This window comes from Amphibalanus amphitrite, unplaced genomic scaffold (assembly GCF_019059575.1).
Source record: "Amphibalanus amphitrite isolate SeventyFive unplaced genomic scaffold, NRLGWU_Aamphi_draft 001341F_arrow, whole genome shotgun sequence".
In the NCBI taxonomy this organism is placed as follows: Eukaryota; Metazoa; Arthropoda; class Thecostraca; order Balanomorpha; family Balanidae; genus Amphibalanus; species Amphibalanus amphitrite.
This window is the reverse complement of record NW_024882834.1, coordinates 6,634-32,534: the sequence shown is the minus strand read 5'-3', so window position 1 is coordinate 32,534 and position 25,901 is coordinate 6,634. Positions and strand designations below refer to the sequence as shown.

Genomic DNA, 25,901 nt, shown 5'->3' with positions numbered 1-25,901 from the left:
CTTAGTTGAAGGTGCATTCCCCCGCCACTGCCAAGAAGAGTTCCTCCGTGCGGGCCGTATCGATTTCTAACTTCATTTGAAAAACAATGCAAAATAAAACAATTGGATATCGGGCCGGGTTGTGATCTTGTTTTTATATTTTGCTTAACAGACTCAGCCATAACAAACATCAAATGACTACGCATAATAGCACTTCCCACAAGCTACGTCCGGCATTTGTCTGTAAAACGAGACAACCATGCAAAGTCCTACGACCTACTTCACTCGAGTTTCGTCTAAATGAATTCGGAAAACATTACGGAGCACAGCCAGATCTCAGCAGATAGTAATGGCAATTGGCAGGTGGCAGCGCATCAGGGCTGTGCTGGGTGCTCTCCCGGCGATGCACCGGCGTCTGACAGTTTCGATCAGCGCTTCAGGGCGACTAGTTCAGCTCCACATCTGAAATGTACCAATCAGCTTCAACAGATACATAGTTCCTCAAAATGATTATCATTATCAGCATACGAGAAGGTAAAGGTTTTGGCGGTTATGCTAACATAACAATTGTGACGGACACAATCATAATAAAGGAAGCCATTTCGTATAAATAAATCGTCGAAACAATTCAAGTCCCATTGGCGGAGATGCCAGCAGCACTTACCCTCTAACCGGCCTCCAGCTATTTCTGAGGCCCGTCTGACGGACATTTTGGCCTCTATGCGGTGCTTGTCCAGCGCAGGTCCCCACGTCTCGTCAGGTCGTGTCAGTCGCTGCAGTCTCTGCGGAAGAGTTTTATTGCATATCAAAATACCTTTTGACTATACCTTTAACTTTGACAAAATACTTTTTGATTATAGGTAATCACTGTACCGATGATTTTCAGCGATGATAAAAAACATACAGGCCGGTCAGTTGCTCATTATGTTTATTGGACACACCAATAAAAACTTGGGTGTTTTAAAAATGAGGTGCGAGCTGTCCTCGAAACGCTAGTCGACTTTCTTATCTGAGTGTATAATACAAGCGCTGTCACTTGATACCTACACGGCTGGAAGCACTGGCGTAGCTGGTACACACGGCAATACCTACATGGCTCTCTTAGGCAGGCTTTTACCGCTATCCCTACAAATTTGACAGATTTTTGACAGATTAGATTATTCCTATTGGCTATTTTGTTTGCTGCGACACACGCTCAGTGTTTTCATAATCAAAGCAATATAAAAGCGTCACGCTTTTGAAATGTAGAGCAGCCGAACCTGTTTTAGGGTGAGTCGAGCGTCCATCCTGGCCAGTTTGATGACGGCCACCAGCGGAATCATGGCGACTGACGTCAGTGAGATGAGCCAGCCCACGCCGGTGGCCCACAGCGGAAACTCGTAGTCGCCGTACTGGATCGGCTTGTGGTCTATCCACGAAAACAATAACAGCGCCTGTAACCAGAGAAGAGGCACATACGAATAAGTCAATCGACACGATCCTTGACTGATGTCACTTGTCAGCGCATCCTACGGTAAACCGTTTTGCGCCGCTCCCATCTCCGCTGCAGTAGCCAACGCACGACAAACGGGCATTGCGGGTTGCCTACCAATCAAGGCGCTTACCGAGTGATAATGTTCGCGGGATAGGTATACGGCGAGACGAGCTCTTGATGCTGTAAACGGGACAGATACTTTTGTTATTGATAACTATTGATATCAGCGCTTGAGTAGTTGAATGAATAAAGTTGAAATAATTATTCTGGAAGTCGCGAACCGTCAAGAAGCTACGCAACTGAAATAAGCATCTGCCTTTGTGCGTGTGCAGCTGAGCGCTTACTGTGACGATGGTGGGCGAGACGACCTTCCAGGCCCACTTCCACCAGCTGTAGTGGAACGGGTAGTGGCCGATCATGGTGCGGATGTTGTCCAGCAGACGGTCCGCGCCGTAGATGTGCGCCACCACCAGCACCTCCGTCATGCCCACGATCAGAGCAGAAAACGTGCCGGCGTAGTTGTCCATCAGCTGGGACAATAGGCATTAGGCACGGAGAGGCCACGCGGTGAGAGGTCTTAAGTTGCACAAGATATGGACTACAAACAATATCACGAATTGTTATCGCGTGAAATTTAGAAGTAAAATTGCATGTACATCTGTTAGTTACACAATATGCCATGAAATTAACCAATGTAATTCAGACCGTGCTCTTCAACATCTGCCTACCATCCAGGGTAAAGTAATTGCGTGATCTGCATTGAAAAAATTACCGCCAGCGTGAGCATATTTGCAGATATACGTAAAATAGCAGCCCTACATTAGCCGTTTTTACGACGGCTATCTGGTATACATTTGGTACACATCTGATTCTGGTACAGATTAGGTGCAGATTTGGTCAAATCAGGTTCAGTGTGTCTCTTAGCAGCTATCAGCTAGGGTTGCACTAATTGCTTATATTCTTGCTTTGTCATGTTATCAGAGAGCATCATCGATAAAAACACTGAAATAAATTCATAAAATGAAGATATTTGCTGTAAAAGAAATTAGGTGCAGATTTGGTCAGGGTGCATTCGCCGGATAGCCCGTCGTGAAAACGGCTATTGTCATCCTAGCTGGCTGGAACAAAACTCACCGTAAGAATGTATAGCCCGCCTCTGGTGCACATTGGAAGGCCGCAGCAGAACATGAACACGGAACATCCGAACAGTACCCATCTGCAGATCAAAGACCCATTATATCACTACAGCTGAAGTATGAAACTTTTTACGAATGATATAATAAAAGGGACAGTTATAGGCTACCGCCGGGTTTTCATCTTGACGTGCAAAAATATCCCTCGCCGGACCTATTGGTTTTCTACATACACGCCGGCCGAGGGGGGGGGGGGGCGGGTACGACCCCCCTCGCCGTTTCGCCCCTGGTGGAGCTAGCGCGTCGCGGAAAAAACGAGCGTATGCGCCGTTACGAGACGCAGAGATTGGTATCCGATTTTAAGGTCCTAGGTCAACCTGTGACCTCTGAGGTCAGGTCAAGTGCCCCAAGGTACGGTTCAGTTTTTGGTAAATAACTTCGCAAAAAACGGCCGCAGAGCGCCGATTTTGGCAGCATCGTGTTCGTCTCGCTCAGGCGCGTCGAATGATATACTTTTTGTCCGGGTCAGGTCAACTTGGGGTGTTGACCTCAGGTCAAGGTCAGGTCAGCACCCCCAGGTCACGAAGTTGGTCGAAAGAGGTCATGTTGCATATCATTCGATTCGGCAGGTCTTCCTGAGTCCATTGGTGGCTTTCCCGACTCGCTAGCTCAATTTGATCAAGAGTTATTGACGAAAAACTAATATGACCTTGATGACGTCATAAATGACGTCACGCAAGGTCAACATTGCAAAAGTGACGCATCTAATCTTGCAAGGAGTGCATCAAATCACGATTCTGTGTGCTTGAGATAGTTGGAGATCGTTCCCGGCGCCAGAATAGCAGTTTTCATTTTTCCCCATTGACTTCCCAGCCAGCAATTCGCTTGGGCTGACCTGTGGCAAACGTCGGGCAGCTTGGGCTTAGCTTGGGTTTGCCCACTTTGACTAAAACCAATGTATTTTTTACTAGGGCTGAGCTGGGGCATGCCGCAGCTATGTCCACGTGCGGATAGCAGTAGCTCAGCCCGACATCTACCCGCGCATCCAAAACAGGCTTAACTTGGGCGGAGCGCGGGCTGATCAAGCTGGCTGTGTCCTTCGGCTAACTGGAGTAAAGCCGGAGCTTAGCCATACTTGTTCGGCTGTTCGCGCATGCGCAGTTCTGCGCCAATCATGTGCAGCGTTTGTGACAGTCTGTGCGCTGTGCGACGAAACGACACACCGGTGTTGGGGCATTTGGTGGTTGATGTTTGGGCGCGTGTGACAGCGCGAAGAAGGGATAGTGCTCACTGCTCTTATCAAGTGGACTGGCATGGAGTCTTACGGTAGGTAAGTGTATTGAATGGTGCGCTTGATCGTATGTAAACGTCATGATTTTGACTGAGTTTCACACCATCAAACATGAAGCTGAATAGCTGTTCAGCCTGGCGACTTATACCCTCGCTCAGAAAAGCCGCATTCCGTGCCTTTATATCTTTGTGAAATACCAGCACTTCTGAACCAGGAAAATGAAATACAAAACACAAATATTTATCTACTTATCACCGAGCACCCTCATTCTCTGTCCGCGTTGAAAATCGAATGAACATTTTATACGGATCAATGAGAAGTGCTTAAAGGCGTAGGAACAGGGGGGGGGGGGGCAGGTGGGCAAGTGCCCACCCACTTTTCGAGGTGGGGGGGCCAACCATGTGTTTTGGCCCACCCACTTTTACTCGAGGCCCCTCGTCTCGATTTGAGAGGACGTCGTCACCTTCCAGAATAAACAAACTCGATAAAAATAAGTTCCACGAATCCCCACGCACGGACTCCAAGGGGCCGTGATGGATCCAAGGAGGCCCTCTGTTCATACTTATCCGTCGAAGCCCCTAAGACTGATGGCCTAAGAGGCCCTAGTGGATCTGAGGAGGCCCCAATATCCACACTGGTCTGGGAGGCCCCTCCATCCACACTAGTCAGAATAGGCCCCTGACACTGGCGGTCTAGCCGAGGCCCCTTACCCTCACTAGTCAGAGGAGGCCCATCTATCCTCAATAGTCAGAAGAGGCCACTGAGACTGATGGTCTGGGAGGCCTATCCATCTACACTGTAGTCAGAGGAGGCCCCTGAGACTGATGCCCTGAGAGGCCCTTATAATCACACCAGCCAGAAGAGGCCCATGATACTGATGGACTGAGAGGCCCTTCTATTCATACTGGCCACAGGAGACCCCCAAAACTTTCGGTCTGGGAGGTCCCTCAATCCGGCACCAGTCAGAAGAGTCCCCTGAGACTGATGCCCTGGGAAGCCCTTATATTCACACTAGGCAGAGGCGGCCCCTGAGACTGATAGTATGAGAGGCCCTCATATTCACACCAGTCAGAAGAGGCCCCCGAGGCTGATGGCTGTGAGGCCCTTCTGTTCATATAACTGGCCACTGGAGGCCCCTGAAACCGGTGGTCTGGGAGGGCCCTCTATCCACACTAGTCAGAAGAGGCCCCTGAGACCGATGGTCTGAGAGGCTCTTATATGCATACTGGCCACAAGAGGCCCCTGAGACTGATAGTCAGAGAGGTCCACTCGTAATGAATCTGAGGGGGCCCTCTATCCACATTTACACTTTTTTAGGGAGGCCCCCGGGACTGATGGTCTGATACTTGATAGGCCCTTTTATTTATACTGTCCACAGGGGCCCCCTGAGATTAATGGTCTGAGAGGCTCTTCTATTTATACTAACCAGAAGAGGCCCCTAGGATTGATGGTCTAACAGGCCCTTCTATTTATACTAGCCAGAGGAAGCCCATGAGACTGATGGTCTGAGAGGCCCTTCTATTCAAACTAGGCAGATGAGGCCGCTGAGAATGATAGTCCGAAGAGCCATGCGGCGGCAACTGGCCGTGGCCATATTTCGGCTCGGTAGGGCCCTACAGAGCTCATGAGAGCACCTCAAGGGCTCCTAAGTAGACACGCTTATCCCCATAAGGGTGCGACACCGGCTTCTGAAGGCTCCTTGTAGGCATCTAAGGGCCCTTTTCGGCCTCTAACGGCTCCACCCGCCTGTGATGGCTCCACACCAGTGGTTATGAGCGCCACACAGCGGCGCCTTTGAGGGTCATACTAGTGTCTTTTAGGGCCCTATATCGGTGGCTCTGGGGGCCCCACACCGGCGCCTCTGTGGGCCACCACACCTGTGCATCTCAAGGCTCTATATGTACATCTGAAGGACCCCCACCGACACCTCTGAGGGCCCCACACCAGTATCTTGGAGCTCTGAAGGCCCCACACCGGTGACTCTGAGGACTCACCGGTTCCTGAGAGCACCATGTTGATGTCTAACGGCTCCACAAGGCCACTGAAGGCACCATGCAAGCTCTCACTGAGCTCTAATGTCCATGTACCGGCCTCTGAGGGATTTAAGCCAGCGCATTCATAGCTCCACACCAGCAATTGTAAGGGCTTCACACTGAAGTATCTGAGGGTTCCACACCGGTGTCTCTAAGGGCCACATACTGGCATCTCTGAGGGCCCCATACCGGCGTCTCCGAGGGTCCACATCTGGCGGGCACCCATCAGCGACTGAAGGTCCCACACTGTCGACTCCGAGAGCCCCATCTGCGTCTGGGAGCACCATGCCGTCTCTAAGAACCACAGCGGCTCCTCCGTACGAAAGATGGGCGTCTGCATGCCAAAGGGGAGCGGTTCTGAGACAGTAGGGCACCTACGTGCAATAGAGGGGCGCCTATGAAGCCCATAGGGGCGCCTCAATGCGAAAGAGGGGCGCCTCTGAGGCCTACATATATGGGCGTCCACATGCAATAGAGGTCTGCAAATTGCAATTGATCAATGCCATGGGGGTGCATTCATAAGAAACAGGGGCGCCGGCATGGCAAAAGAGCATGGCCTTCAAGTGTCCATAAGAGAGAGACGCCTATGATAAGCGAACATTGTATGCGACAACGGGGCGACTGTGGGACATATAGGGATGTCTCTGACGACTATAGGCACATAGGGCGCTTATATGCCAAAGACGGCGCCTATGAAGCTAATGGAGGCACCTGGGAAACGAGGAAGACATTTGTGTAAGGGTTTTCAGGGGTCATGCGCCGTTTGCGGCAAATAGATTCTAAAAAAAATCGGAGTGGGAAGAAGTTTTAAAAATGGTGCGGACTTTCCGCACTGTTCGCTTTAGCGGTTACGCCCCTGGGTACATCTGCCCGATCTCAGAAGCTAGATTTGGAGGTCATACTTGAAAGCAGCCAGCAGGATGAGGCAAAAGTTGGAGGCCCCTGAAAATAGGAGGCCCCCTGGAAAAGGAGGCCCCTTGACAGGGTGGTCTACCCACTTTTCATGACGTTCCTACGCCCACGAGTGCTTTTACAGTATTAATGCAACAATAAGTTATTTTTCAAGCAAACATGCAATGTAAATTAAACCAATTAATCTCTTTTCAGGTACTTACCATTAGAGCAAATGGTTCCAAAAAAAATGAATAGTTATACAAACCAGGACCGGGTGGACGCCGCAGTCGCCCTCGCCAAGTGGTTTAGCGGAAACTGCCTGCTTATAATTAAGTAGGTATACCTACATATATGGAAACTGCGCCGAAAGCTGGCCGACCATCTACTGCAGATGTGTGTGTGTCGAGGAGCTAAACGCCTCCAAAGCTCCCATTCACCAGAATGAAGTTCTTTATAAACGATTGTTTGCTAATTGCTTTATGTCTTATGAGCGATTACAATTACTTTATGCTTTCGGTTGGGTGTTCAACTAAGTAACACCCAACCGAATTATGAAAGGGTTATTAAGTTATTATGAACGGGGAGGGAGGCTAGCGGGCCTTGTGATTGTTTTACAGTTTTGATGGTGCTTTTTCATGACTCATGCCATATTATTGCTGCAGTTTGCAGTCCACTGTTTCATGTATTTTTGTTTCATTTGACGTGTCTGTAGTCGTTTGAAATATACATTCAATCAAAGTCAACCACTACTTTCCTTTCGCAATGCTCGATGACCGGTTAACAGAGCATATGAGTGACCGTAACAATTTTGAATATGCATTGTAACCGCACAACCTGCTGAAAGTGCATTGGCTGCTCCTTGCTACTTGATCCAGTGTGAAGCAAAAGCAAGATAAAGTCAAGTCGAGACTTGAGAAAACAGGAGCCGTCACTCGAGCCGAACCCGAGCAAAGCCACAGTAGTTTGCAATGTATAAACCCCATTCACTTCTATGGCTTATGTCGGGATAGACAGGGCACACAGAGTGGGCTTGCATGAGTTCAGCCCGCTCGGGCCCAGAGTAACATCCATTATATAAATGGATTCACTGCTCGGGCTTAAATCGGGCTAGCGCCAAGCGTCGCTCAACTAGGGCTAAACTACGGCTGTCCGGAGCTCGCAGAGCGGGCATACCTCCGGCAGAGCATGGGCTTTAGTCGGCGTTTTTGTGTCATACGCCGACTTTAGCCCAAGCCCTAGCCGACTTTAGCCCGACTTAAAATATCGGGCAATCCGCACTTGAGCCTGCTTGGGCCCGGAGCAAAATTGCTGGCTGGGTTATAATGGTGAGGTCACGAAAATGACCTGACCTCATATGACCTTTAGGAAAAATCCGAGATATACAAGTTGTGGGACTCATAATGGATACTAGATCCTGCAAGTTTCATTTCCCTGTGACATCTCCTCTGGCAGTGAGGGTGTTGCGAAGTTGCGACATCTGAAGACCGTGCAGAGGTTCACTTATGACGTCATAGGTCAGTGACCTGACCTGACCCAAAAATGCGGTTGGTGTCAAAAGATGCGGCTTGGATCAAAGGTCAGGTATGCCAAGTTTCAGCTCTCTATCGCCAGCGTGTTCGGAGCTATCGCGAAAAAACCCTATGGGGGGGGGGGCGGCACCCGCCCCCCCCCCCTCGGCCGGCGAGGGATATATTTTAGAGTAAGAAAAACTGGCGTTGGCTCATGGGTTCCATTCGCCCCACACCATTCCTTAGATAAACGTTGGTGCAACGATTTCAAATGCACCTTCAACGTTCAAAGGCGACAAGAGTCTATCTTAACGACCTCGTTAAGATAGACGTCGAGAGTTGGACGTCACGACGTCCAACTCTCTCAGCATGATACTCCAGCAAACACCCGTCTATCTAGACCTGTCAGAAAGGCAACCTCAGTTTATGCGTCCTACCAACATCTAGAACCACTATCATATTCAACCATCCCTTTCCTTCAGCCCGTGCTCACGTGTGCCGTTTCCTGAGCTGGTCCGGGGCGAGATCGATCACGGTGCTGACCACAGTCTCGAGCAGTGTGAACTGGGTGCCCAGTCCCAGTGTCAGCAGCATCGAGAAGAAGAGAACCGACCAGAGCGGGGACACGGGCAGCCGAGACACCGCCTCCGGGTAGGCTATGAACGCCAGGCCGGGCCCTGCGGGAGCAGACCGGTATTCGCGGCGGTGGACAGTCCTGATTACTCGTGACACGGTCTTCGCGTAGGCTGTGCGATTTTCCCTCATACTAAAGTGTGATGGTGTTATGTTGAAAATGTTGGTACTGATTAAACATCACAGAGATTTATGTATCCTTATTACAAAGAATGGGCAGATATTCGAGTTCCATGTCTATTGTCTAGTATCGCGATTTAGAGTTTAGTCTAAATAGTTCACGTTTTTTCACTACATTGTTACAGATACTGACCCAAGGGACTTACATATCTTACAGTATCTCAAAGGGACTTATAGTATCTCAAATAATTCAGTCAAGATTACATTAAGACCCATTCGAGATGTTTTGTAGACGGTTTATGTGCAATGTATAAACTAAGCCTACAGTTTACATTTCATGTGAAGTAATGTAATGTGGGGCTGGCTGCTAGGCGTGACCAAACAGTTTGCTCAACTGCAATGTGCTCTTGACGTTTCTTGCTATACGTCTGAGGAACGGTGCCCCAAACGACGGGCGGAGTGCGCCACCGCTGGGCTGCCACCACAACTACCACAATTAGAGAAGCAGGCAACTCGTCACACATGACACGGGTCCAGAACACCAACACAGGCTTGTTCTGTCGTAAACAGAGCATCTGCATTCGCAATGTTCTCTGAACTGATGTTCATGCCTGACGCTTGTGGTATTCACGTTTGCCTAATTGTAAACAGTCCAATCGGATCATCGAATTTCCTGCATGCACGTAAAAAAACTGACCGACATCGCTCAAGTCCTGTAAGCATTGGCTAATGCCTAGTGCGTTTGTCGTATGTCTGTTGATATGTTGTAAGCAACCAATAAATCAGTATAGGAACAGGATTGAAGTGGATATCATCTACTATTATAAATCTTAAAAAGTCCGCCGCCGTCGGGGTTACGCTGACGGCGTGACGCCCAAAAACGGCTATTGCGGCGCCGTCGATTGACGCAGGATGATGAAATTTTTACCACTCGTGGGTCACGTAATTCATCAGGTCGTATTAAATTTTGGGCACGATTCGGCCGGGGGTGCGCCCGTGGCGCGTGCTCACGTGGTGTGCCATAGGGTTAACACTAGAATCGGCAACAGACTATTGCTCGGGAACGGTAAGGGCTACGGGGGTGAAATTTTCGCTGCAAGTCGGACGCGTGCACTCATTTGTCGTATTAAATTTTCGAGGGGGTGGGTTCAGCGGTGTGCACGTGGTGGGGCCGCGACCGGCGCCGAGCAGAAGGCACGTGCTTTAGGTTCAGTTGTTCGCTTAAAGGTAGACTGCCACCTTTTTTTCACAAAACGGTTTTCACTAGAGCTGAGCCACCTATGTCCCAGACTGAAGTCGGTTTTCCGAAATTCGAACCCGTTTGCGAGAAATCGGAGACCAAAGTTCAGTTTGATGCCATTTTTTTAGTCCAAGAAAACCGACATCTCTACTGTTTATCGATAACTTTGAAACATGAATTTTCTTATCTTTTGGCAAATATATGTCAAAACTTTGATTGTTTCGAGATCAGAGAAGAATTTTGGAGTGTCAAAATAAAAGTTAAACTTATATATTCAGTAGTTCATTTTTTCAAAAAAGTGTGGGAAATGGGGTTTAACATGGGCCAGACCCATTCCAAATAAAGCCATGATTTTTAAATGTTTTACGAAGTTAAATGCAAAATAAATTAAACATGGCCAATTTCTTATGAAATCATATATTAGTAAATCATAAAATACTTTACTTTTTCAAATAAAATGTAATAATCTTATGACCTTGAAGTCTAGTGATGTGTAAACATTGTCGCTAGACATTAACCGATTGATAATTGTATGATAATCGATAATTTTTTCGCGATTCACGTGATGATACTTTGTCAGGTGAATTCTAAAATTTTGTTTTGTCCAGGGAATAAATCATAGGCCGATCTGAGAAAACTTTTTGAAGGTGGCAGTCTTCCTTTAAAAAAAACTGAGTGGAAAGCAACAGAGCCGGCAGGTCATTGACCTTTGACAACGAAGGCCGACACAAGGCACCGCTCGCCAAGAGGATTCGCCAGTAAATACAATTAATTTGTTTTTGCAATATCTCAGCCGTTTCTCGGCCGATTTAACCGAAACTTGGACTGTCGGTGGTAGTGTAGGGTAGTGTAGTGTAGGGTAGGGTAGGGTAGGGTAAGGTAGGGTAGGGTAGGGTAGGGTAGGGTAGGGTAGGGTAGGGTAGGGTAGGGTAGGGTAGGGTAGGGTACGGTACGGTAGGGTATGGTAGTGTAGGGTAGGGGATTGTAGGGTAGGGTAGGGTAGGGTAGGGTAGGGTAGGGGATTGTAGGGTAGGGTAGGGTAGGGTAGGGTAGGGTAGGGTAGGGTAGGGGATTGTAGGGTAGGGTAGGGTAGGGTAGGGCAGGGTAGGGAGGGTAGTGTAGGAGTAGGGTAGGGTAGAGTAGGGTAGGGGTAGGGTAGGGGTAGGGGTAGGGTAGTGTAAGGGTAGGGTAGGGTAGGGTAGGGTAGGGTAGGGGTAGGGGTAGGGTAAGGTAGGGTAGGGTAGGGTAGTGTAAGGGTAGGGTGGGGTAGTGTAAGGGTAGGGTATGGTAGGGTAGGGTAGGGTAGGGTAGGGTAGGGTAGGGGTAGGGTAGGGGTAGGGTAGGGGTAGGGTAGGGTAGGGTAGGGTAGGGTTGAATTGAGTAACATCCTAACTTACAAAGGGCTCGAACAACTCGCATGCATCACCATCATACTCTACAGTTCAATTAAAAGCAGTTACCCAGTTCTTCACAAATAATACCAATAAAAATGCAAGTTTTTACACCCAAACTAATGCATCCATTAATCATACATATCAAAACATACAGTTATCGCGTAAACCTGTACCTCTAGTCTACTATTATAAATCTTAAAAAGTCCGCCGCCGCCCACGCCGCCGCCGTCGGGGTTACTCCCAAAAACGCTTATTGCGGCGCTGTCGATGGACGCAGGAGGGTGAAATTTTTGCCACTCGTGGGTCACGTAATAAAACAGGTCGTATTAAATTTTGGGCACGATGCGGCCGGAGGTGCGCCCGTGGCGCGTGCTCATGTGCGCCATAGGGTTAGCATTAGAATCGACAAAAACAGGCCATTGCTCGGGAACGGTAAGGGCTACAGGGGTGAAATTTTCACACCAAGTCGAGCGCGTGCACTCATTTGTCGTATTAAATTTTCGACGGTGTGGGTTCGGCGGTGTGCACGTGATGGGGCCGCGACCGGCGCCGAGCAGAGGGCACGTGCTTTAGGCTCAGTTGTTCGCTTAGAAAACTGAGTGAAAAGCATCAGAGCCAACGAAGGCCGACACAAGGCACCGCTCGCCAAGGGGATTCGCCAGTAAATACAATTAATTTGTTTTTGCAATATCTCAGCCGTTTCTGGGCCGATTTAGCTGAAACTTGGACTGTCGGTGGTAGTGTAGTGTAGGGTAGGGTAGGGTAGGGTAGGGTAGGGTAGGGTAGGGTAGGGTTAGGTAGGGGATTGTAGGGTAGGGTTGGGTAGGGGGTTGTAGGGTAGGGTAGGGTAGGGTAGGGGATTGTAGGGGATTGTAGGGTAGGTTAGGGTAGGGTAGGGTAGGGTAGGGTAGAGTTAGGTAGGGTAGGGTAGGGTAGGGTAGGGTAGTGTAAGGGTAGGGTAGGGTAGGGTAGGGTAGGGTAGTGTAAGGGTGGGGTATGGTAGGGTAGGGTAGGGTAGGGTAGGGTAGGGTAGGGTAGGGTAGGGTAGGGTAGGGTAGGGTAGGGTAGGGTAGGGTAGGGTAGGGTAGGGTAGGGTAGGGTAGTGTAAGGGTAGGGTAGGGTATGGTAGGGTAGGGTAGGTTAGTGTAGGAGTAGGGTAGGGTAGGGTAGGGGTAGGGTAGGGTAGGGTAGGGTAGGGTAGGGTAGTATAAGGGTAGGGTAGGGTAGGGTAGGGTAGTGTAAAGGGAGGGTAGGGTAGGGTAGGGTAGGGTAGGGTAGGGTAGGGTAGGAGTAGGGTAGGGTAGGGTAAGGGTAGGGTAAGGTAGGGTGGGGTAGGGTAGGGTAGGGTAGGGTAGGAGTAGGGTAGGGTAGGGTAGGTAGGGTAGGGTAGGGTAGTGGTAAGGTAGGGTAGGGTAGGGTAGGGTAGTGTAGTGTAGGGGTAGGGTAGGGTAGGGTATGGTAGGGTAGGGTAGGGTAGGGTAGGGTATGGTAGGGTATGGTAGGGTAGAGTAGTTTAGTGTAGGGGTAGGGTAGGGTAGGGTAGGGTATGGTAGGGTAGGGTAGGGTAGGGTATGGTAGGGTAGGGTAGGGTAGGGTAGTGTAGTGTAGGGGTAGGGTAGGGTAGGGTAGGGTAGGGTAGGGTAGGGTTGCGTTCAGTAACATCTTAACTTACAAAGGGCTCGAAGAACTCGCATGCATCACCATCATACTTTACAGTTCAATTAAAAGCAGTTACCCACTTCTACAAAAATCATACCAATAAAAATGCAAGTTTCTACACCCAAACTAATGCATCCGTTAATCATACATATCAAAACATACAGTTATCGCGTAAACCTGTACCTCTAGTCTACTATTATAAATCTTAAAAAGTCCGCCCACGCCGCCCACGCCGCCGTCGGGGTTACGCAGCCGGCGTTACTCCCAAAAACGCCTATTGCGGCGCCGTCGATTGACGCAGGAGGGTGAAATTTTTACCACTCGTGGGTCACGTAATTCAACAGGTCGTATTAAATTTTGGGCACGATGTGGCCGGGGGTGCGCCCGTGGCGCGTGCTCATGTGCGCCATGGGGTTAGCATTAGAATCGCGACCGGCGCCGAGCAGAGGGCACGTGCTTTAGGCTCAGTTGTTCGCTTAAAAAAACTGAGTGGAAACAATCACAGCCGGCAGGTCATTGACCTTTGACAACAAAGGCCGACACAAGGCACCGCTCGCCAAGGGGATTCGCCAGTAAATACAATTAATTCGTGTTTGCAATATCTCGGCCGTTTCTGGGCCGATTTAGCTGAAACTTGGACTGTCGGTGGAAGTGTAGGGTAGGGTAGGGTAGGGTAGGGTAGGGTAGGGTAGGGTGAGGTAGGGTAGGGTAGGGTAGGGGTAGGGGTAGGATAGGGTAGGGTAGTGTAGGGGTAGGGTAGGGTAGGGGTAGGGTAGGGTAGGGTAGGGTAGGGTAGTGAAGGGGTAGGGTAGGGTAGGGTAGGGTGGGATAGGGTAGGGTAGGGGTAGGGTAGGGAAGGGCAGTGTAGGGGTAGGGTTAGGGTAGGGTAAGGTAGGGTAGGGTATGGTAGTGTAGGGTAGGGTAGGGTAGGGTAGGGTAGGGTAGGGTAGGGTAGGGGTAGGATAGGGTAGGGTAGTGTGGTAGGGTAGGGTAGGGTAGTGTAGGGGTAGGGTAGGGTAGTGTAGGGGTAGGGTAGGGTAGGGCTAGGTATGGTAGGGGTAGGGTAGGGTAGGATAGGGGTAGGGTAGGGTAGGGTAGTGTAGGGGTAGGGTAGGGTAGAGTAGGGTAGGGTAGGGTAGGGTAGGGTTGGGTAGTGTAAGGGTAGGGTAGGGTAGGGTAGGGGTAGGGGTAGGGTAGGTTAGTGTAGGAGTAGGGTAGGGTAGGGTAGGGTAGGGTAGGGTAGTGTAGGAGTAGGGTAGGGTAGGGTAGGGTAGGGTAGGGTAGTGTAGGAGTAGGGTAGGGTAGGGTAGGGTAGGGTAGAGTAGGGTAGGGTAGTGTAGGGGTAGGGTAGGGTAGGGTAGGGTTGCATTGAGTAACCTCCTAAACAAAGGGCTCGAACAAATCGCATGCATCACCATCATACTTTACAGTCCAATTAAAAGCAGTTACCAAGTTCTACACAAATAATACCAATAAAAATGCAACTTTCTTCACCCAAACTAATGCATCCGTTAATCATACATATCAAAACATACAGTTATCGCGTGAACCTGTACCTCTAGTCTACTATTATAAATCCTAAAAAGTCCGCCGCCGTCGGGGTTACTCCCAAAATGGCTTATTACGGCGCCGTCGATTGACGCAGGAGGGTGAAATTTTTGCCAATCGTGGGTCGCGTCATTCAACATGTCGTATTAAATTTTGGGCAAGATGCGGCCGGGGGTGCGTCCGTGGCGCGTGCTGACGTGGTGTGCCATAGGGTTTACACTAGCATCGGCAACAGGCTATTGCTCGGGAACGGTAAGGGCTACGGGGGTGAAATTTTCACGCCAAGTCGGTCGCGTGCACTCATTTGTAGTATTAAATTTTCGAGGGTGTGGGTTCAGCGGTGTGACGTGATGGGGCCGCGACCGGCGCCGAGCAGAAGGCACGTGCTTTAGGCTCAGTTGTTCGCTTGCAAAACTGAGTGAAAAGAGTCAGAGCCGGGAGGTCATTGACCTTTGACAACGAAGCCCGACACAAGGCACCGCTCGCCAAGGGGATTCGCCAGTAAATACTATCAATTTGTTTTTGCAATATCTCACCCGTTTCTGGGCCTATTTAGCTGAAACTTGGACTGTCGGTGGTAGTGTAGTGTAGGGTAGGGTAGGGTAGTGTAGGCCGTAGGGTAGGGGTAGGGGTAGGGTAGGGTAGGGTAGGTTAGGGTAGGGTAGGGTAGGATAGGGTAGGGTAGGGTAGGATAGGGTAGGGTAGGGTAGGATAGGGTAGGGTAGGGTAGGGTAGTAGGGTAGGGTAGGGTAGGGTAGGGACTAGGGTACGGTATAGTATGGTAGGTTAGGGTAGTAGGGTAGGGTATGGTAGGGTAGGGTAGGGTAGGGTAGGGTAGTAGGGTAGGGTAGGGTAGGGTAGGGTAGGGTAGGGTAGAGTAGGGTGGGTTAGTAGGTAGGGTAGGGTAGGGTAGGGTAGGGTAGGGTAGAGTAGGGTAGTGTAAGGGTAGGGTAGGGTAGGGTAGGGTAGGGGTAGGGTAGGGTAGGGTAGTGTAGGGGTAGGGTAGGGTAGGGTAGGGTAGGGTAGGGTAGGGTAGGGTAGGGTAGGGTAGGGTAGGGAAGGGTAGTGTAAGGGTAGGGTAGGGTAGTGTAAGTATAGGGTAGGGTAGGGTATGGTAGGGTAAGGTAGGGTAGAGTAGGGTAGGGTAGGGTAGGGTAGGGTAGTGTAGGGGTAGGGTAGGGTAGGGTAGGGTAGGGTAGGGTAGGGTAGGGTAGGGTAGGGGATTGTAGGGTAGGGTAGGGTAGGGTAGGGGATTGTAGGGTAGGGTAGGGGATTGTAGGGTAGGGTAGGGTAGGGTAGGGGTAGGGTAGGGTAGAGTAGGGTAGGGTATGGTAGGGGTAGGGTAGGGTAGGGTAGGGTAGGGTAGTGTAGGGTAGGGTAGGGTAGGGTAGGGTAGGGTAGGGTAGGGTACGGTAGGGTTGAATTGAGTAACATCCTAACTTACAAAGGGCTCGAACGACTCGCATGCATTACCATCATACTTTACAGTTCAATTAAAAGCAGTTACCCAGTTATACACAAATAATACCATTAAACGCAAGTTTCTACACCCAAAACTAATGCATCCGTCAATCATACATATCAAAACATATAGTTATCGCGTAAACCTGTACCTCTAGTAATTACAAAAAAATGAATTAGGTAAATGATGCAAGGCAAACGTATTGTATCCACCGATCTTTGGAACATTTGGTCACATACAAATATGCCGATGTGTTTCCACTTTCTTTTTGAGTTTAGACCGCTGAAGAGTGGAAAGTGGAAATGGACTCGTTCGCTCACCTTGGGCCACGACCTCGTCCACCTCGACACCGAGCTCGTGTGCCATGAAGCCCACGATGCCGAAGATCACGAACCCGGCGAAGAAGCTTGTCAAGCAGTTGCCGCACGATATGATGATGGCGTCCCTATACGTATAGGAAAACGGTTGTACATACAAAGGTACTTATTTGGGTTCAAGGAAATGATCTCGGTGCGCTATTTTCGCATAGCGAACATCAAACAGATTATGATGAAATAATCCTTTCAACCAGTTATCACTCCGTGCACGCAACTACATTTATATCTAGCTTTTATTAAGATCACATTTCTTCTAAAAAACATGGTTTGTTAAAGATATCGAACATTTAATTAGTGTCGGCGTTTCCTTACTTGAAGTGGTTGTTGTGGAATTTGTTGTACGACGCCAGTGTAATCAGACCACCCCAACACGGTGAGAGCGAAAAGAAAATTTGTATCGCCGCGTCCGCCCAAACCTGTGATTCAGGAACAAGAACAAATTAGGATGCAGGTGCGAAAAATGCTTCAAACTGACAACAAAAGTTGCATTTAATTGAGCATTCCATAAGTCAACCTGTCCGTTTGTTTAGGCTGAATAAGTAAAGAGTAAGTCAACATATTAACAGTCATAAGTACTACGCATTTCTTCTCACCTTGGCGTGCGCCAATTTCTCCCAGCGCGGTGTGACATAAAATGAGATCCCTGCCATGTATCCCGGCAAAGTGGCGGCACGAACCAGCAGACACAGCAGAATCAGGTACGGAAACGTGGCAGTAAAGTACACAGCCTGAAAAGTGTCATGTCGAGTGTATGGCAAGTCACATGCGTACCATATATGGTAGGTGTGTATGCCTATTCACAGATAACAGTATTACAGAGGTGTAACAGAGGTGTTTTGTGACGTTGGTTTGAATTGTGACGTTTGGATGGTTCGTTGTGACAGGACTGGTGTCGATTAGCATGTAAATAAAGAGATCAAACTCCTATGTACCAGTACTTTTTGTGGATGAGAGTGGGAAATCATTATAATCAAATCAGTGGCATACGTTCCCTCACCACGGTGAGGAAAGTGTAACCAGCAACGTTTAGTAAAATAAGTTGCCATTATGCAAAAATGCAGCAATTGACACCAGCACCGCTAGATTGCTTCTTTATAAGTTTCATTCATATAAACCAATATTTTTTTTTTTTTTGTTGCCTGTGAGAGGAGATATCGAAGTCTGGGCACGAAATATTCGGTTCTGTTTTCGGCCTCTTACTGCAGCCACCGGAATCCTGTTTCCAATCCAGTACTACTGTTATCTGTGCCTATATATAAGCATATACACATCTACAAAAAAAAAAACGTTGCGTCTATAACCTGAGATAAAGGATGGAATTAATTGGGTGAAAAGCAACTATCCTTTTTTACAAGTCCCTGTAAAAACAGACGTTGCAAAATGACCAACTGACAAAACATGGGGTTCAAAGTGGTCGAACTAAAATATATAGTTACGATGTTCATCAGAGTTTAGAGAACGGAGTGCTCACTTTTCCAAAGCTCTTCACGCCCTTCAGGAGCGCCAGGAAGACGAGCGTCCAGGCGACCAGAAGGCACGCGACCAGCGGCCACTGGACGCTCCCAATATCATGGATGCCATCCGTGATGCCCAGCATAAAATTACTGGGAAAGGAAAAGGGGCAGCAATTATTACATATAGTGCACTGTAATCCACTGTCGATATATATGTATTTGTTCAGCATTTCAGCATGTGAACTGTGATTTAGCAAAAAAATGGCTGCGACCCAACTCTAATGAGCCCGTTGATGGATTTATAAAAGCCTCGGAACAGGGAAATGCAAAATTGTTTGAGCGATCCCAAGGCCTAGACCATTTTTAGACTGGAAGGCTGGGCCAAGTGGCCGTCCCCTCCAGCAGTATGTAAAAGAGCGGGCGGCAATGAATCCAAACCGGCCCTGCCTTGCGATCTCACTGGAAGAACTCGTCAGCGGGCATCCTCCGCTGGCTGGCGGTCGTGTTCAGCAGCTGCCACGTGGCGTCGTCCACGTGATGGGACAGCACACAGTCACCCGTGGCGTTCAGGAGGCCGCCGACAGACGTACAGTTCTTATCGTCAAACCGCCGACAGCCTGAAATACATCAGCTTCCTGAGCGATGATCGGTGAAAACGGTTTGAACGTTTTAGCAGCCAACTACCAGCTAACTAAAATATTTCTTGTATACGCCAAATACGTTTGTCATGTTAAATTTATTATGATGACGTCATGCGTCTCAGTGTGCGCCGTTGGCACATGAATAGAAGCGTGCGCCCCACGCCGATGAGAATAAACACTGGGGCAGGCCTGGCGCCAGCGTCTGCTATAACTGTCCCTTGAGTGGCCGCGTGGGGTCAACTTCTGGCTGCGCCGCGGCCACCCCGTCTGCCTAACGTTAGCATTATCAGTCGTGTAACCAGGCGCGGATACAAGGGGGGGGGCCATGGGGGCCATGGCCCCCCCCCCTTGGCCGATTTTTTTTTCAAAAATAAAATAAAAAGTTAAAAAGTTAAAAAGCTGAAAAGGGGGCCTCCTGAAAATAAAGTGGCCGAAATCCGATGAGTTTTTTTTTTACCTACCCACTTAGTTATTTCTTAGAAGACTAGCTGAGAAGACTTCTTTGTTAGAAGATTGGTAAAGCTTTTCATAACTTGGAGGTCTCTTATACTCACAGAGATGACCACTTTTACAGGGCCTCCTAACCTGCACAGAGGGCCTCCAAGCCTGCACAGATGTTGAGATGTTGCCTGAACAGCTAGATAAGCTCAATAGACGCAGTTTTTTTTTGGGGGGGGGGCAACAAGTGGGAAGATGGGGCCTCCAACAGGTGGGATTATAGGGGGGGGGGCCTCCTGGTTTCTAATGGCCCCTCCCTTGGAGATTTTCTGGATCCGCCCCTGCGTGTAACTACATACGGTGAGAGGCATGAGCTACCTACAGCCAGGGCTGCATACCTCCGGGCCAAACAAGCTGCAGCCCAGTCTCGTACCGAGCCTAATGACAGCCCCAGGCTGCAGCTTAGCAGGGTCATATCGCTGTGCAGACACAGCTCGCTGACATCAACTAAAATCTGAGACCTTACGAGCATAAACAGAAATAAATAAGTTGAAAAATATTGCTAGCCGGAAGACCGAGGTTCAGTATACTTTTCCGTCTCCATTGATTCAAATTCGAGTGACGTGTGTAATTAAACTATTCACGCGTTTTTAAATGTTTGCTCGGTATCAATGTTGGCCATAGCATTGTAGCCCTTCTGTATTATTCGATAGCTGAATAGCTGACCTTCTGTGTTCCACCAGTTGTCGCAGCTCGTCCATTGCAGACTGTCTGTGAAACTGGAGTAGAGGTAGAAGATGGTCCACGCCAAGATCAAATTGTAGTAGATACCGATGAACAATGAAATGAAAAACATTGCGTAGCCAATGCCTGCCGACAAAAGCAGAGATAAGTTATGTCGAAAGCAATACCAAGCGACTCATCATTGTCTCTCTTTTTTATGCTCTATGTTTATTATATTGTACACAGAGGTATAACCCAAGTCTATGATGCAATATATTATTTTATTCATTCTTTCTTTCAATGGGCCGCTTACGTACAATTGCAAGAGGGCTGCTGCTCCTCCAATAGCTTATATGTGATAGGCATAAGAACACAGTTTCAGTGTTTTATTTTTGAAATAATGCATATTATGTTTGATGTAGGTACAACAAAACTCTAAGGTGTATTTCCTTCACATTATGCATGTGATGAAAAGGGATAAGATTACCTCACCTTGAAAAAGCGGGCACACACTCCAGACGGCTATAGGGCCGCGGCTGGTGAACTGACCCAGCGTCAGCTCGAAAAAGAACAGCGGCACGCCCGTGCAGAACAGCATTATCACATACGGTATCAGGAACGCACCTGTGACAACGCGGAGCGTCAAATGGTAGGTAATAGGTATCACAGCGAATTATTACGCTCGGAGCGCTCGGAAGTGGCGCTGTATAGAATCTAGTGGGTACCAAAGGTTTATAAAAACTGAGCAGTCATGGGTCCAACGGTTTCCTTTATCCTGTTTTCATTTGATTTTCACACTTGTAACATATCATATGCACATTGACCAATGACACTATACTTGTTCTGAGACGTAAATCTTATACCTGAGGTAGTCTTGGAGCCTTCAGTAACTTTAATAATATCGGACCCCTCTCACAGTCGCCCGTTTCGCTGCGCTGCCCCTCGAGGGTCTGGGACTGACACGAGAGACGCGATGTAATTCGAGAGAACCGGTCAGCAGGCCACAACTCAGCGCCCTTTGTGCCTCAGACGGACTTCCGCCTCGCGCCATGAGACAGACATACACAACACCCCGGAATGAATTAGGGTTCAAAACCGAAGGGACGTAACCTGAGTCTGTAGCTGTTTATTGTCGACTTGAATTCCACCTGACCCTGAAGTATCGTTGCCTAGATACATACGAAAAATCAATGAAATTAAATGCTAACACGTCAAACTATTAAGATCAAGCGGGCACTGACTTACGAGTTACGAGGAGCACAAATACGCCTTGACTTGCTGTCTCACAATTTTTTCTTTTAATCCTACTATCGCAATCCTATATGCAGGGCTGATAGATTTAATACAAAAGTAAGCTAGCAACAGAAACACAATACACTGCGCGGTGTTTATGTGCTGGTCCGAAGATGCTCTCGGCTGCTTTCATTTCAGTAAGATGTGTATGTATGTACACAGTTCACCATGCAGTAGTGCTCTCACCGCCTCCGTTCTGGTAGCAGAGGTAGGGGAACCGCCAGATGTTTCCCAAACCGACCGCGTACGACAGACAGGACAGCAGGAACTCCAGCTGGGAGCCCCAGGTGCCGCGCCGGCTGGAGTCGGCCTGTTCCTCATCCCGAGGAGGCGCCTCCTCGGTGTCCGGGTGCCGTCGGATGGCCGAGGGGTCGGCGCTCGGCAGTTCCTGTGGTATATACGGTGGAACGGACAGGGACTTTCAGCAGGGACGGGTGCTCTATGCAGGGGCGTAGGTAGGGGGGGGGGGCCACTGGGCCATGCCCCCCTCCCTTGGGCGCCGAAGGCGCCCTCCAATCGCAAATGCAATTGTGATATAATCGAATCGAAAAACAATCGCGACTGGAGGGCGCCCTCCAATCGCGAATGTGTTTACAGGGAAAATACGGATGGAGGGCGCCCTCGGAGGACGCCCATTCCAAATACGCCCTCCAAATACGGTTGGAAGGCTCCCTCGGGCGCCCTCCAACCACATTTGTAGGCTGTAGCTCTCTAAGCGTAACGGTGGTCGCCTATGTAAGCCGCTGTCCTGTAAATAAGCGCCCTCTCACCCGAAGGCGCCCTCCTGTAGGTCGCCACCCTGCTACACATTGCCGCCCTTCTGCTGATCGGCGTCCTCATAATTATTGGCGCTCTCCTACCTATTGAGCCTTCATGTGAAATTTTGAAGGCCGCCTTTCTCCCTTTTGGCACCCTCTTGTTCAGTGCCGCCCTCCTACCTATTGGTTCCCTAGTCCTTCCTGTTGAATGTTAATCGGGGCCCTTCTCCTATTGGCGCCCTCGTGTAGATCGCCGCCCTCCTAACCACTGGCACCCTCCTGTTGATCACCGCCCTCCTATCCACTGGCACCTTCCTGTTGACCAGCGCCCTCCGCACAGACGCCCTCCTGTTCGTGTCATCCTCTTGAGCAAAGGCGCCCTCCTCACCATTGCCACCCCCATTTTAATCGTCACCCTTCCGCTCATTGGCGACTTCCAGTTGATGACCGCCCTCCCACCTATTGGCGACCTCTTGTTGATCGCCACCCTCCTATTGGTGCTCTCCTGTTCCTCGCCACCCTCTTACCTGGTGGCGCCCTCCTGTTGATTGTTGATCGGCGCCCTCCTACCTATTGGTGCCCTCCTGTTGATCGCTGCCCTTCTATCCATTGGCGCCCTCCTGCTGCTCGCCAACTTCCTACCTATCGGTGCCCTACTGTCGAAACTCGGGATGTTGATCGGGGCTCTTCTACCTATTAGTGCCCTCCTGTGGATCGCAGCCCTTCTACCTATTGGCAACATCCGTTGATCGCTGCCCTCCTATCATTTATTTACTCCTTTGGCATGTTTTTCAACTTAGTCGTTCTATTGCACATAGTTGATGTCTTGCCTGTGAAAACTGCCACAAATGAACGTGCATTCAGCACAATGAATGAAGTATCTATACCTACCAAAACTATCTACGCTCTACGATGCATAAAACACGTCTTTGGTCTTAACGGATTGATCCTACTTTACGTGCATCATGGCATCTATATGGATTACGATTAAGTATTGTCAACAGGTTCGGGCGCAACAGCAGGCATCTGAAGTTTCGGTGATTGAAACTGGTTATGTGGGTACACTGTATGCATCTGTGAGAAGGCTATGAAGGCTGGTCTGAGGTAATTTGGATGATGTTTACGCATCTCGCGCTCCGGTATCAATCCGATACGGTGATCTGGTGCGTAGATATGCCACCGCCAATAAACTTTTATACATCGACACCCATGAGCCAAGCTTTCTGTACAGTTTGTGTGGCAGCGGCCCGACCAAACCTTAGGTATTTTTTACACCTTCAAATTTGGTAAAAGAGCGAGAGGAGCTTTGAACAGTGATCGTATAAAAGGCGTGCCTAAAAAGCGGAGGAAAAGGTTGTTTTCAAAAATTTCGCGCGCCTTCGGCGCAGCATTTCAAGAACACTTGACCTTTTGTGACCTGGAGTATAAAGAATACACACGATGCAAAATCAATGCAGCACGACCTATACGAGGTTACGCAAAAAAAAAAACTGGTGGCATGGTAAAAAACGCCTCCCAACCCCCCAACCCCCACTGAACGATTTTTTATCTCGCGACCGTATGGCGCCCTCCTTGGGTGAGGTGGCGCCCTCCAAACCCTTGGCCCCCCCTTCGCGATTTTCTAAATACGCCGCTGGCTCTATGCGGAGTGCTGCCGATGATCGAGACGTGCTGGCCAGTGTCACTGATGGTAGTGCCTAGAGATTGGACTTGGTCTCAAACGTAACATGTAGGAGTACGTTTTCTTAATAAATTTGTCATGCATATCTTTGGTTTCAAAATTGAGAACGAATGCTCTAGGAATCTGTGATTAGCCGCATAGAATGGCGTGATTTTGGAGAGCTTTTAGATGGTTTGAAATGTATTGAAATGTGGTACTGAAAGCTTGGTTTGATGCTGTTGTGCTCATAAATTTTACAACATTACAAATGCTGAATCAAACGCAGCACGCGCTCATTATTGTTATCGGATGTGAATTTCCATAACATAGCAATGTCTGGCATCAGGCATGCTATAGAACGCTTTCCATCAACCTATCAGCTGCCGTGAAAAACATATAGCGCCTGAATATAGTTTGAACTTCCGATTAGATGCTTAGTTCGGTTGAATTCGGTAGATATGATTCGGTTAGACACTTATGTTTCAGAATACCTATCAAAAAATACATTTTCGTAGAAGGTGAAATGCAGTTAAAAAGCTAAAATAAAAGATCATAATTTTCAATCAATAATTGATTCACGATGTAATCAACAAGAATAAAAAAGCAACAACCTTTGCATAGTCTTCTAATTATTTTTGAGGAGTTTTTACATGCAATTCGATTTATTGCACCTATAGTTATAAGTGCAACACGGCACACGCTCTACCTATTGTTTTTGTTTCGCTCTGCTGCTGGACATCTCACCGTCTGGTCGCGTTGACCTGCGCTCCGCTCCGTCGCTATCACGGTCGCAGCGACCTCCATTGTGCTGTGGGGCGCGGTAGCTCGGCAGAACGGGCCAATGCGTGTGCGATCACCGCGCTACTGTGACAAACACTGATGGACGACCCATCCAGACCTCCAATGGGAGTGGGTGCGCACCGGGTTCATTTGTGTGACGTCACAGAGCCCGGGGGCCTGGCTGCCAGTGGGTGACGGACATATGTACGGTGACCGACGCGTCGTGCTGTGTGACCGTTGTCAGCCGCTGAGGACCCCTGCCCCAGCGCTGGGAGAAATTCCAGCTCCTGTCACAACCCGACACGGCCTGGAAAACGTCAGTGCGACACTGGACATTGACGAGCTACGGATAAAAACGGCCTATGGCGTCAAACAGCGTTTTTTACGAAACGGTGCCATTTTGTTTACCATCTTTACCAGTCGGTGACGGGGTGCCATTGGCATTAACAGCAGTGGAAGGAGAGGACTGTGTAATGTGTATTCCCCGAAAGTCCAGTTTGGCAGAATGGGTGGCAATGCTCGAGTTTTGCTATACACGGCTTTTGCTCAGCGGACGGTAGCACCCAGGGTCAGACAGTTTAGATGAGCTGGGGGCGTGTCCAAATAACATTCATCAGAATTACAGCCGGCAGCTGGAGTTCCAGACCTCCAAGCGTTAGCTGTAGGGTCTGGGGACCTGCTCAATAAAGATTATATGTGGCTATGACCATGAGCTGCGCTGAAGAAAGGGGTTGTTGACCTCATTCAACGCGAGACACATCCTAATCCCTAATTCATCCCACATTGTCCCTCTTTGGGGTATCGGCTTGACTTTCCTTGTAAGTGGGCTTAAGGCCTTGTTGGCGATCTCTTCGATTGAATACATAAATGAAATAAATGAAGAAGTATGCGACTGCTAGCTATTCCTAAACAACTAATGCCAAGATATTGTATAAAGTCGTGATTTTTAATCACTTATTTTAATTTAATTGTGCGTGATGTTAGTTATTTCCACATCATTCGAGCAGAGTTAGTTTGCTGTCCTCGGAAAAGGCCCACGAAAGTTATCCGTCGCCGTTGACGAGTTACCGGACACCAATACCAGGGCCGTGTTATGCTGCGCTGGCCCGTGCGGGCTGATGCCTGATACGACAGCCGGCCGGCCGGCACCCCTGAAAGGTATGCTGTGCCGCATGGTCGGCCGCCTCGGTACAGGCAAGGCGGTGGACGAGAACAATGGGAAGACGCTACAGAGAAACGTTATCTCCGAGTGACGTATGTCCTGAGAGCCGCAGCAATCGACAGCACTGATGTCAGAGCGTTGAGAGAGGGACTGTTTGACGTTTCGTTGACGGAACTGCAGTGGGAGGCGCTGTGAGTAGTGGCTTCAGCTCTTCGCTACTAAACTAACTATGTAGTGACTCGCGAGA

At 49.1% G+C, this 25,901-nt stretch overlaps 1 protein-coding gene across 1 annotated transcript; it reads right to left on the bottom strand.

Annotated features, from left to right (window-relative positions):
• Positions 1-109: 109 nt before the first annotated feature.
• On the bottom strand, positions 110-24,594 carry LOC122372297 (sodium- and chloride-dependent glycine transporter 1-like). The gene is made up of 15 exons (XM_043349347.1): positions 24,457-24,594; positions 21,481-21,682; positions 20,494-20,625; positions 20,005-20,148; positions 18,660-18,816; positions 18,217-18,349; positions 17,339-17,473; positions 17,058-17,161; positions 16,689-16,813; positions 8,806-8,989; positions 2,588-2,669; positions 1,798-1,983; positions 1,239-1,412; positions 644-761; positions 110-441 (listed from the first exon to the last, which is right to left on the bottom strand). The coding sequence occupies exons 1-15, from the start codon at positions 24,514-24,516 to the stop codon at positions 425-427; spliced, it is 1,953 nt and encodes a 650-aa protein (XP_043205282.1). The 5' UTR covers positions 24,517-24,594; the 3' UTR covers positions 110-424.
• Between the last annotated feature and the right edge of the window lie 1,307 nt (positions 24,595-25,901).

What these genes read in the sequence shown, in the direction of transcription:
- LOC122372297 (XM_043349347.1), bottom strand. Translation starts at nt 24,516, where the DNA reads ATGGAGGTCGCTGCGACCGTGATAGCGACGGAGCGGAGCGCAGGTCAA. An exon ending in CTGCTACCAGAACGGAGGCG is followed by an intron (nt 20,626 to 21,480) that starts GTGAGAGCACTA and finishes GCGTTGTCACAG; the next exon opens with GTGCGTTCCTGATACCGTAT. An exon ending in GGACGAGGTCGTGGCCCAAG is followed by an intron (nt 8,990 to 16,688) that starts GTGAGCGAACGA and finishes CTGCTCCCGCAG; the next exon opens with GGCCCGGCCTGGCGTTCATA.